Source organism: Equus caballus, chromosome 24 (genome assembly GCF_041296265.1).
Source record: "Equus caballus isolate H_3958 breed thoroughbred chromosome 24, TB-T2T, whole genome shotgun sequence".
Lineage (NCBI taxonomy): Eukaryota > Metazoa > Chordata > Mammalia > Perissodactyla > Equidae > Equus > Equus caballus.
Genome location: NC_091707.1, coordinates 34177662 through 34191133, shown reverse-complemented (window position 1 = coordinate 34191133; position 13472 = coordinate 34177662). Strand labels below are relative to the sequence as shown.

Here is a 13472-nt window from a genome sequence, read left to right as displayed (position 1 = left end):
GGCCCTTGAAGAGTAGGTGCAGAGAGGACTTTGTGGGTACAAGTGACTGGAAAAGGAAAAGACCAGAGGACTTTGTGGGGCTGCTTTCCCATGCCAGTGGCCCTGAAGGCAATCATATAACGTGTCATTCTACTGCAGCTCACGAGCAGAGTCTGGCTGGGCGAAGGCCACTCACAGTGCTGGACTCTAGGTCCTGGCTCTGACCTTGACAGATCCCTTCATCTTTCTGTGTCTCAACCCTAACAGGTGCTGCCAAGAGAAGGCTCTAAACTCAGCCATAATTTTTATTAAAAAAGTTTTCCTCATTCCATCTACAAGTATAAAAAATGCTAAAACTCTACTTCTCCAAAATGTGCAGTTTTGACATTTTGTTTATACTATGGAAAATGGTTGTAGCCTTGTCATATAGATAACATATCCAAGATTGCAAGATTCTTGCTTTCCATAGAAACAAGGCTCTGATTGTAAAATGAAAATGGAATATTTGGAAATATTTTATATGGAAAATAAAGCTCTATGGTATAAACAGAATTTCTTTTTTACGACTTATGTTTTAGGAATGTGGTTACTCTGTAGATTGTAAATCACCAAACGACAGACTTCTCCTGTGAGGAGAACTGTGTGGGAGGATGTCCTGTCTTAAAAAGTCCTGCCTCATGGTCTTCAACTCTTTAGAATTCTCAATTGAGATGATTCTTTTCACCCTTGACCACAGTGATTGCTGGTACGAAGGATGCTGCACCAGAGCATGAGGTAATGTGCTTATATTTATGTTGCTTCCTGGTCAGAGTCTCTGCTTCCCAAATTAGTTCCTTAAGTAATAATTCTAACACCAACAGATACTTTAACAACAATTAGGTATTTCCTCCATGCCCAAGTCTTCGGTCACCCTTCCCAACCTCACAGCAAGACAGCATATGAACAGACAGCTAGCTGGCAGAGGCTGCAAGTGCTGGCAAGGGGGTGGGGTCTCAGTGGGACATATGTGGCAGAGCTTCTTTATTTGGAAGGGACAATAACTCAGCTGGTCAGAATACTTCATCACAATAGTCACATTCCTCTCTAGCTCTCTTGACTCAGGGACAGATGCAACTAAACCCATATTTAATAGCCACTAAAGCAAGATGTACTGGGAATCCATTTCCTACATTTTTTTATACAGGGAAACTTAAAATATGGATTAAGACTAGAATTTAATACAGTGGTTTCTTTTTTAATTCAGAAGTTGCTTACTTTATGGCCAGAATCTATTTAGATTTTATCCTCTGCCACTTTGCTCAACTACATAAAGGAAATTTCCTTCCCACTTCCCAAATGAACATTGCCCAGGGAGGCAATGTGCATTTAATTATACAATGTAGATGACAACAACAAAAAACAAATACATCCTTCAAACGAAAAGAGTCTAAAGTTACTGAAACACAATGTAGTACATGGTACAAAAAAAAATTAGGAGACAAGGAGAAAATGTCAAAAATCAATACACAAAAATGTTGACTAGAGGGAGGGATTAAGTGTGGTATAACTTCTTGCTCCCTCACTCAGAAGTGAACTTACGGAACTGTATCGGAAATTTCCTTTTCATTTGATTTGCCCGCAAACTGTCTTACAAGTAAAAGGACGCCCTATACTCAAGTGCCAGAGGATAGGGAAAGATGAGGAAAGGCATCTGTCTTACCGGTATCTGTGCAGTCAGCTCAGGGTGGGATAGCTTGCTTAGGACCCAGGCCATGCCTGTGTGACCCAAATGCTAGCTCCATGGCCCTTCACATACCTGCTTCCAGGAGGGGTGGAGTGGCTCTCAGGAGCTTGGGAGTCTGACTGTATTGACCATGTCGGGCCAGCAGGACTGAGGACAGGCCGAAGGGTGGGGGGAGTTGAAGCACTGCTTCTGTTTATGATGCCACTTGCCAAATTCAGGTTTGTTACCTAGAAATGAAGTGAGGGAAATAACCTGATTTTATGGAGTTTTAGAAAAGTATCATTAAAAACATATGGGGAAAAATCAAGTAAAGTCCAGGAGATGCTGACTCATCTGAGCGGAAACAGTGGCAGTGACAAAGGTACCCATTAAAGGCTGGCTTCTGTGCACGTTGAAGAGTGGAAGTAAGATGCTGGTGTCAACATAAGTTAACAAGCATTTATTCTGCTCCTACTATGTGCAAAGCACTGTACTGTGCTGGACACTGAAATACAAAGATTAACAACAAAAACGGCAAGTATTTACCAAGTATTCACTCTGTGCCAGGCAAGGTTCTAAGAAACTAGGCAAACTACCTAGCGTTTCTGGCCCTTGTTCCCTCACGTGAAAGTTCTAAATGCTCAATAAATTTTAGTTATAAGTAATTATTATTATTATAATAGACAAAGAACTTATTCATTTAGAAAGAAAAAAGATTCAGTCAATAGAAAAATGGGCATTGACTTCAATACACAACTTACAAAGAAAGAATATAATTAGCCAATTAAACATTTAAAACTAGTCATTTCCACTGGCAATTAAAGAAATGCAAATTACAAGATATCACTTCTGTATGTTACATTGGTATACCATAATAAAAAACATAATACCTAATAAAAGCAAGGGCTGATATTAGATTAGTTACTTATACTATTTCTGTGACTACAAATTGGTAGAATCTTTCTAGAAATAAATTTGGCAATATATTACTGAAGGTATTATTAAAATAGTCATACACTTTGATGCTACAATCTAACTTTTAGGACTCTGATAGAAAACAATTGCAGATGATTAATGATGATGACTATTATAAGAGCAGTTACTATTTAGTAGAACTTACAATGTGCCAGGCTCTTTATAAATGAGTACATTACATGCATCTCATTTAAACTGTCATAATTCTACTGGTAAGTACTATTATAATTCCCATTTTACAAAGAAGGAAACTGAGGCCTAGGAATAAATGGCAGAACTAGGATCTGAACCATGGTCTTTAGACTCTGAAGCCTGTGTTCTTACTATAATATACTGTGAACAGATTTTGAAAAGCACTGATTTTAATATCGAAAAAGGAGAAGATCTAAATGGCTAACAGTATTGTTGAATTTTGCTCTATCCAGATAAGGGAATATTACATATCCATTAGAATTTTTTGAAAAATATTTAGTGATAATGGCAATATGCTGATATCTCGAGTTAAAAAAAATCACTATATGATACTGTTTACGGAACAGATCCAAATTTCCTTAAATGCACACACACATAGATACACACTCCTAAAAGACTAGAAATAAAAATTCAAAACATAAACAGCGTCTATTTCTGAATCGGTGACTTATTTTCTTCCTTATACTGACCTATATTTTCCAAATTTCCTATATTGCGTATGCATTTCTTTTATAATCCAAAAGACAAATTTTAAGTTATGAGAAATACAGATGTGAGGTGATAAGCTTAAAACTTGGGTAGTGAGAGTGGAATCAGAAAAGAATGGATGGTTTGAGAAGCATTTCAAAATAAGATGCACAGAGGATGCAGAAAAGAGGAAGGACACAAAGCTGAAGGCAAGGTGGTGAGTGTGAGACACTAGAGGATAGCAATGTAAGGAAAGTAAATTCCAAGAAAAGTGTTCTATGAAACGTCCTAAGAACCTAATAATTTTGACATTTACAAATAGAAGAATTCTGGATTTTTAAAAAATCTCAAAATTCTGAAAGAAAGAAAAGTAACTTCTAGCAACAGTATATAATGAATTCAATAAGTGAAAACAACCCAGGACTGTCTCTTCACACCAAAGGACCCAAATATTTTTCTTGGGAAGAAAGGCGTTCTCCACAGGTCAGGGGTGATTTCTGGTGTCTGCAGATGCTGGGCTACGGGACACTCAGGCTGCGCCCTCCAGGGTGGGCCTGTCTCAGTGTGGAACCAGCCTCAGGAGCCAACCTGGGCTTATCATTTCCAACCCTCTTCTGCTGCTACCAGGGAGAGAAGAAAGATACACACTGATTGAAGGACAGGGGAGATACCGGGGCAGAGTGTGGCAATATTCTCTGGCCCCTGGCGTCTTGGAAGCCCTTAGTCCTTCTTCCTGCATCCTTGCGGCAACATAGTCAGGTTCTCAGACAATCAAACAGACTCCCTGTAGGACTGAACTCATTCTTGCCCCACACGGAGCCCTCCTCCTTCCTGCCCTGATCCCTGGCCTTAAACATCAGGCCTCTCAAATTAGACATGAGCTTGCAGCTTGTAAAAATACTACAAAGTGAGAAGTTCTTTATGATAACTAACAGCTTCTCCAATTACAGCCTCAGGTCAGTCGTGCCAAAAACCCAATGAAAGAGGCTTATTAATAATTTATAGTGGAACAGGAATAAAATAAACAAAATGTACACACTCTACCATGGTTAGCATAAACTGTACAGTTTGGAGATTAGTGAATGGGAAGGAGAAGAGATATCAGATTTGATAAATCTTCTCTCTTTTGGCAAGGCTGCCTCTAATTTAAACATCCTCATTTTCATCATAATAGCTAACAGTTACTGAATGCTCACTCTGTGCCATGTACTAGATGTCCTTGCATTATCGTGATGTGCATTATCTCATTTAACCCTGAGCAAGTCTTTCCAGTAGGTTCTATCGTTACCCCCATTTTACAAGAGGAAACTAAAGTCTAAAGAGAGTAAACAATTAGACTTAAGTCATACCTACTAAGCGGCAGGGCTAACATTAGAACAGAGAATGTTCTCCTCCAAGTACACGCGGTATATACTTTTTCCAAATAACAGGGTTTAACGCTTGAGTCCTTACAGTAGTAGTGTCAGGCACCTGTAAATGTGGTTTTACATCTCACTTACTCCTTACCCATTACTCACGGAGGTAGATACTATAATACTCCCTTTCAGAGATGAAGAAACTAAGGCTCAGAGGTTATCGTAAGCAATTTCCTCAAGGTCACATACAGTTGCAGAACTGGCACTCTTGTTTTAAAATCCATTTTGTAGTTTTGAAACTAGTAGGGAAATACTCCTAGTTATCCTTAATTATTAGAGATTTTTGAATATATAATCAGATACAGACCTCAAATTCTGAAAACAGTGATTATACAGGGATCAATTACACCAAACTATATCAACTTTTCCTTCTTTCCCTTAAATTTTATTTCCCTCTTGTTACCCTTCACAAAAGATATTAAAAAAGTAAAGCAAAGAAAAACCACCCTCAAACAGTTTTGTTTCTTAGCAGGTATAATAAAAGGTGGCATGAAGATGAAACTAATTTTGGAATCTCGGTGGATTTTGTTTCTTTCTATGTAAAGGACATCCATTCCTTATTTCATGGACAAACCAAGAAGTGGTAGCCACTGTGATTTCCTTCTACATAAAAAGCAAAGCACCATTGTTAATTTATTCTGAGAAATAACAAAAGTGACCACTACTTAAATGAGAGATTATATAAAGAATAAGAAAACTTTCGAAGTTTCTCATCTTTCTTTTCAAAGGACTCCTGCTAAAAAAATAACTTGTCTCTATTAAATAATAACAGCCTAGCCCTCTAAATACTCTGTGCTTACTTCTGTGGTTTTGTCTAGAAGACATTCAGTACCTATGCCACAACCACGCCCCACTCTCCAGCTCGTGTCTTCCTAGGACATACATTGCTAATAAATAATCAACCAATTTGGGGCTCTCTGAGACATGGCCTCAGAATCCTCTTTACAGAGTCCTCCAGGCAGCCATCACCAATCGATCAGAAGAGACAAGGGGGATGAATCTATTTTCAATCCCTATTCTACAACACTGCTATCCAAAAGGATGTACTGTGATGATGGAAATGTTCTATAATCTGCAATGTCCAATACAGTAGCCACTAGCCACATGCACTTGAAATGTGGTGCGGGTGACTGAGGAACTGGATTTTAAACTTTAACTTAAATTTAAAAAGGTACACGCAGGTAGTCCTATCTTATTGGACAGCACAGCTCTAGAGCCTCAATCAGATTTGGCTGAATCTTACATAGAAAGATTTATGCCTTGCTAAAGTTTGGTCCAAACAAATTATCTCTAGATTAAATGAATTACGAAAGCCTTTGGTCCTTCCTCTCAGCTTACCAGTTTTTCCAGGATGGGCAGAAGGAGTCACTGAACTAAAATAGACTCAAGCATCAGTTTTGACCCTAGAAACACCATACCTTGACTAGGGAAGACCTAAGGGCAGGGCAAATCTCCCATTATTGGACCAGACCTTAATAAACTCTGCAAGCCAATTAAGGTTCACACCTGGAGGTTTCTTCCCTAACAAGAAGAGGATGCTGCATCTGCTTCTCTGTCTATCTATATTTCTCCAGGTAACATCACAAAACCAGCTTTGATCAGATTGAGAGAAAGTGGAAAATGGCATTTATATATACGTGATTTGCAATGATGACTAATGTTTCACTGCTAAAGAATTTTAAACGAGGACAGGCTTACAGCACAGAAAGACACAGCACCAGTCACAAAATAGGTGGCTCATCATTTTGTTAGGAGTATTAGGCTATTAAGGTGAAGGCTGTAGCCACTGGGCCAGTTGGCTTCTCTGGGCTAACAACCCGAGTCTATGCTACTAAATCTAGGCTGGCCAACTCATGAATTCATGCCACTGGTCACAAGAGAATCTGGTAGACAGACGGGATAGTTTAACTAAAATCCATTTTAATTACTGAAACTATGACTCAAAGAACATGCCTTATTGATAATGGACATCAATATCTTTATGTGCAAAAGTCAATACATGCACATAAGAACCTTGTAAGTCTGTGTTTAGACCTCTAAAATGTTCTACCATAATCAATTTTTAAGCAAATATGAAACCTTTCAGGTTCCACTACAATAACAGTAATCATAACAACAAAATCATATTAGCACTACTGATGCCTAAATTTAATGAACACTTAGCTTTTGACAGGCATTGTTCTAAGCACTTTGTGTATATATATATATATATATATATATATATAAACTCATTTAATCTTCAAGACAATTTTGTTACATAGATACAATTATTGTCCTCATTTATAGATGGGGGAATTGAGGTTGAGAGGTAAAATAACTTGCTCAAGAACAAATAATTGTTACATGTCAGCCCCTAGCTTCAATTTCTGGTCTGCTCAATGCAAAATCTCCCAATCCTGTAGTTTTAATCACTGTGTTACTCCCACCACCTTGGACCACTGAGCCTGGAATTTACAGTTCCACCTGTGAACCAGCAGCATCTGCACCACCTGGGAGCTCGTTAAAAATGCAGACTCTTGGGCCGGCCCCGTGGCACAGTGGTTAAGTTTGCATGTTCCGCTTCGGCAGCCCAGGGTTTGCCCATTTGGATCCCAGGTGTGGACATGGCACCACTTGGCAAACCATGCTGTGGTAGGCGTCCCACATATAAAGTGGAGGAAGGTGGGCACCGATGTTAGCTCAGGGCCAGTCTTCCTCAGCAAAAAGAGGAGGATTGGCAGCAGATGTTAGCTCAGGGCTAATCTTACTCAAAAAAAATGCAGAGGCTTAACCCAGCCTCAGCTCCCGTGGTCCAAAATCTGCATTTGACAAGACCCACAGGCAATTCACCTGCATCTTAATGTTTGAGAAGCACTTGTTACAGCGGATGCTAGAAAAGGAAAGGAGAGAACAGCAAAGAGGAATCATTCCATGTTTCTCCATAAAGCTCAGGGGATCTTCCAAAAACTAGCAGAAATGCCCTTAATGGGGTGAGGAGGAAAATATAAGGCAACGAAGGGGAAGGAGTAGAGAAAATAATTCTATGAGGAACTTTAAGGTTTTACTATTTCTCAATGTTGTTCAGATGCTCAAACACTAACATGAGTAACCATTAAATATGCCAAGGATGCAAAAGCAGATAAAACAGTTTAGAACAAGCTTCCGAAAATTCCAAGTCTACTTGCTATGCTGCCATGAGAAACAGCAGTCATTGAAAATAAAGCAAGACATTTAAGCTTCCAGACAATCAGCCTGTTAAATATCCTTCCATCCCTGCCTTTCTTTCTCTAGCTGGTTCGCTAAGTGAATGACTGGCTGTGGGAAAATCTGGTCATGCGATCCCACCACCGCCTAAGCCTTGGGGCCTGCTGGCAGATATTTCACCCTTTGCTGTCCTCCTCCTCCTCCTCTTCCTCTGCTCCCACTTTCCTGGAGCAGCTTATCCAGAGGTTCCACTCCCATTCCCTTCCTCATGTCCATTGCCACGGTGACCTCAGTGCATTTTTCTTTTAGTACCAAAACACTGTTTATTTTAGAGCCAGCCTTCCGAATAAGGCAGGTGAGCAAATATCTGAATGTGTGGGGTAGGGACACATTGCATGCATTCCATCTAGACAGGTGTTTAAATTACAGCAGGAATAAATACAGGTGATGGATTGAAAAGGGGGCAGAAGCAGAGAGGGACGCCAATTTCCGGCGGCTGGCCCGCCCGTGTTACTGCTTGTTACTGCTGCTTGCTGAAAGTAGCACTGCTGCCAGCACTATAATTAAAACATGATGGTATTGCCCTGATGGCTTCCCAGAATATGCCCACCACCCACCCAGATATATAACCTTTTGGTATCCAAAGAGGATCCGGAGACAGGCCTAACTAGACCTCTTTGCTCTAGTCGGCATGCTCTAGAACTGCCACAGTCCTGAATGCTCGAAAGAAGTCCAAACCCAAAGCTATTTCAATAAATATTTACCGTACTTCCTATCATAGGCAAGACCTTGGGTAAAGTCCTAAGGGTATACACAGATTAAAATGCGGCCCCTGCCCTCAAGCCATCAAGGAATGTGTACTCTATTAAGTGAGACAAGACACCTAGACAAATAGCAGTATTTAAGGCCTCCAGAATGTAGTAAGTGCCATAATAAAAGTGCTAAGGAAATTCAAAGAAGGCATCTGAGTTGGCCCTAAAAGGAGAGGCAGGAGAATTGGCAGGGTGGGGGAGGAGGGGGCGGGGGGGTGGTGAGGGGAGAGTGGTTCCTAGGTGGAAAAGAAAAAGCATAAGTTAAAATGCAGGAACTATGAGAAACAGAAAGGAGTCTAATATGGCTAAAACTTAGAGCAACAGAAGACAGGAACAGAGAGAAAACCAGCTTGGGGAGGTTCTTGAATGCCAGACTAAAGATTCTGCTCCTGATAAAGCAGAAAACAGTAAGTTTGCTCAAAGGTTTGCCAGAGGAGTGCAATGTCAGAACTGTGGTGTAGGTGGTAAATCTAGTGCTGTTTTGTGGGATGGGTTGAAAGGGATTAATAAGGAAAGTTGAGTTTTTTTAAACTTTTTTTTCCCAGTTTCATTGAGAAATAATCAGCATACGTCACCGTATAAGTTTAAGGCATACAGCATGATGGTTTGATTTACATATACTGTGAAATGATTACCACAATAGGTTCAAGTAACGTCCATCTTCTCATATAGACACAATAAAAAGAAAAGAAAGGAGAAAATAAAGGAAAAAAAAACTTCTCCTTGTGATGAGACCTCTTGGGATTTATTCTTAACGACTTTCCTACATATCATACAGCAGTGTTAGCTACAGCCATCATGTTGTACATTACATCTCTAGAAAGTTCAGATCAGTGGAGACTCACAACAGTCAGGTGAGAGGGAGTAAGGCTGGGATGCAGGACACTCTGTTGTCGGTCTCCCCTCATTGCCCTCCCAGGCTAAGGAAGGGTGCTGGGCCTTGGGACTGCAGATCGTGTTTGTAATCTCATGATAAAAGCTCTTGAGTTCATGTGCTCACTGTTTATGTTTTCTTTTTGGAGCACTCTTCTTTTGGATGACATCCTCCCATGCAGCTGGTAAGGCAAGATGGAGCTGCCTGCCATATAAGAAGGGAAGGTCAAATAGTGGTTATCTGAGGCCAGCTTTTTTCTAGAACCTTTGGGAAAATGTGCCTCTCCTTAGATTTATCCTTCCATGCCTCTCTTCAACAGTAAAATAGTTTAAGGATCATGATTACGAGGTGAGTTTGGGCAAAAGGCACCAGGAGGCTGACTAGATGGCTTTGGTCCAGGCCTTAGGCCAGGTGGGCAAAAGACACTGGATCATCTACTGTCTAGCTCAAATCACCAAAGCCAGGGATTCCACTCAGGAGTTTGGAGCCAAAAATCTTAGAGCGATTAAGAGAAGGCTTTAGCCTAGAGGATTCTCTGTGGGCATCTTCTCCTGAACCTCAAAGTGGTGACAATGGAATCCTGAATCCAGCCACAGTTCTCTATGACTCAGTGTTTAATGAGCATGTGCACAGTAACTTCCAGCTCCACCATGGAACAACAAAACCAAACAAACTGATATTTAAAGATGGTGAGGTTTTAGTAGATATTTGAAAAAACAACACACGCTAATGAAAAAATTAAGAGGCCAGTATCCAGTGTAAACCCACGAGTCCTCCACCAATGGATCATTAACCAGCATCTGCCTCTGTGTATGCATGTGTTATCAGTCCCTTAAGGACAAGACACTCTCTACTCATAGCAGACCACAGAATTCTACATTTCTATGGATACACTTTGTCTACAAAAGAAGTGGCAAAAACCCTCCTCTGACTGGGGCCTGTAGATTTTCACACGACTTTTACCTTTCTTCACACAGTACCAAAGGTTTATCATTGCTGCTTGGGAAAAACACAACCAGCAAATCTATATACAGCTATGCCAGGAGAGGCAGGGATTACCCCCAGCCTGGAAATGGGAAGATCAGAAGCTTATTCGGTGTTTCCTCATTGGCCCTAGGAAGGTCCTTCAAACCACTTCAGCACAGCAGGATCCTGAAACTTTGTTGCGACCACCTCACGCTTTACTTCCCAATGTCAAACTTTTCATAAAAGATCTTCCTCAGCTGTAAAGGATCTTGCCATTAAACTGCTTTAAGGGCATGGTGGTGGAGCTGAAAGAGCTTCATGCCACATTTTGTATTGTATTCTAATTGCAGGTTTATTTGCCTATCTCGCCCCATAAATTACATGCTCCTTTAGGAAACGGGCTGTATCTGATTCACTGTTGCATCCCCAGAGCTTAGCCCAGCAGGCACAAAAGCATTTATACAGTAAAGGAAGTGGGTCTCATCTACTCCGGAACACACACACTCCCCCTCTCGCCAGAGAGCAGCTAGTTTCACTATGAGTAGAAAAGTGATTAATGTCACTGGAAGGCTAGCAAGGAAATGAAAGGTTCCAAATTACCTCTTTTTGAGTAGACCGCAACGGAGGGACTGCTTTGGAATTAACGGAAATAAAATAATCAGTGACTAGAGTGAGAGATAAGTGTTGCTCTTGCTAGTGCCCTGAATAATTTTAGAGATGATTTCTGCCTGGTCTTGAAGCCTTGGGCAAGACTCTCAAAGGGGTGAAATAATAGCTTTGACATACAGATTTTGTTCCATGTCTGCACAATGTGTATATTATATTCGTTTCTTCTTGGCACTGGAACTGCAAAGGGCTAACACTAGATTTGAGATTCACTTAGTGCACCTTAGGTTCACTAGGGCTGTTTGCAAATCTCATGTATCTTATTTATCAAAAAGGAGATGGAAATACAATATTAAAATTTTAATTAATAACAGCTTAACATGTGAGCAAATCGGTGGCATCACATTCCCAATGCAGCTTACAATCTTGGCTAGCTCAATTCCCTCGTTAGAGCACGGTCCATAAAATCTTAGATAATTCTTACCTGATGAGGTCAAGAGATCGGGTTTCACAAGATTATTTCATTAATTCAACAAATACTTATCAGACACCCACTCTGTCCTTGGCATTCTTTTGAGCACTGAGGACAGAACAATGAAAAAACAAAAATATCCTTGCTTCGTGGAGATTACAGCCCAGTGGGGAGATAGCACTGAAATATATAAAGAATGTCTGAAGCAAAGATGATCACAAATTTGGAGTGATCATGTTGGGCCAAATCGTTGATATTAAGGGCCATATGCTATCTAAAAGTTTTCAGAGGTTTTTAACTTGGAGACCATAGGTCCACAGGGCATCAAAAGGGAGCCTAGTTGCAGGGGGGAGGTGGTGGTGGTGGTGGTGGCGGAGGGGGGGGTCTATGAACCCTTTGAAATTAATACAAATTTCTAAGTTTGAGTGCACATTTTTGTCAGAAAAAGGAAATACAGCTTTCATTCAATTCTCAAAGGGATCTCTAACACCAAAAAGGTTAAGAATCACTTGGGCTGATACGTAGATAAGTTGATCTAAATCTGCATTCATACTGTCCTCAGAACTACATCAACATCCTCTTGAGAATAACGTTCTCTGTGTCAGTCATATCCAAAGGCTGCATCAAGTGAGCATGCCACGGAACTTTTCATTTCCCCAATCATGGGGCTCTAAATGATTTGAAATAGGGAAATGCTGTGGCTAGGCCTTTCTGACTTGTTTTAGTGTACGTTGTTAGAACAAAAGGCAATTCTTGAAAAGGAAACACCAGTGGACCAAGATCTGTCTCACTCAAAAGGAAAACTGAAAGTGCTAGATTTGCACTTATTACAAGACTTTCACCACTGGAGAAATATTAGAGACCGTATGCAACCAAGAACATGAAAAGAATCGTCCTTCAGCAGCTACATTTTAAAACACTCCTCTAAGGGCACTTCATGAGCATTTATGAAATTATTAGTCACAACAACCAATGCTTTAAGCTACAACAACCAACACGTTTTAAGACAGTTTCAACTCCTGTATGGATTCCTGGATGCTGATAAAATAAAGCCCAAGAAATTTACACTCCAATCACCAGGAGATAACAGTTATAATGTTAGCCAAATTTCAAAAGGGGTTAGGCAAAGTAGAGACTCTGCAGTTCTGATACATCAGCACTGAGTTCTCTGGGCACATAGTTGCTCTCTGTTGAACTTTGTCATTTACATAATATACATATACATATACACATTCAGTGTTCCAAAATCCAGAAGGAGTTCCAGATCAGGATTTGCCAAAGACATTCCTGGGAAACTTTACAAAACAGCTAAATTCCTTTGTAGTGCTTCCAATATACACATTCAGATTTTGTGAGTGGATGGGGCCTGCTGCCGCCATGATAAATAGATCCACTCTTACCGAATCTCTGGGGATTAACAAGGACGAATTTAGCCTGCTCAAAGGATCTGCTGCCTTCACCACAAAATAATCTGATGAGGAGTTCGTTCACTCAACAAATAACTGATAATCTAGACAGAACCACACATTGCTCAACCTGCTTTAGGAGAGAAGAAGCACTTCTAATCAAGAAAACCGAGCAAGTTCACTTCCTCGTTTCTCTCTGCAGGCTCAAGCACGGCTTGGCTACAACTGCAGCAATCCTGCAGGAACAGGCACACGGTGTTCAACGCCATCATTTTGGTCTGATGAGAGGTTCGAGTCCTGATTCCAACAGGAAGAAGCAGAAAAACAATGAGAGAAAAAGCATGGAGTCAGACAGGCCTGGGTTAGAGTCCTGGTGCAGTCACTTGCCACTTGTGTGGCCTTAGCAGAGTCACTTATCCTTC

At 40.6% G+C, this 13472-nt stretch overlaps 1 protein-coding gene across 50 annotated transcripts in view; it reads right to left on the bottom strand.

Annotated features, from left to right (window-relative positions):
- TTLL5 (tubulin tyrosine ligase like 5) overlaps window positions 1–13472 on the bottom strand; it is a 280680-nt gene that overhangs the window by 131369 nt on the left and 135839 nt on the right. For all 50 annotated transcript variants that reach the window (XR_011432241.1, XR_011432240.1, XM_070250190.1 and 47 more), the window contains one exon: window positions 1775–1929. Coding sequence is in view for 48 of the 50 variants with exons in the window: in XM_070250190.1 (XP_070106291.1) it covers window positions 1775–1929 (155 nt within the window). In the remaining 2 variants the exon portion in view is untranslated. The remainder of the gene's footprint in view (window positions 1–1774; window positions 1930–13472) is intronic.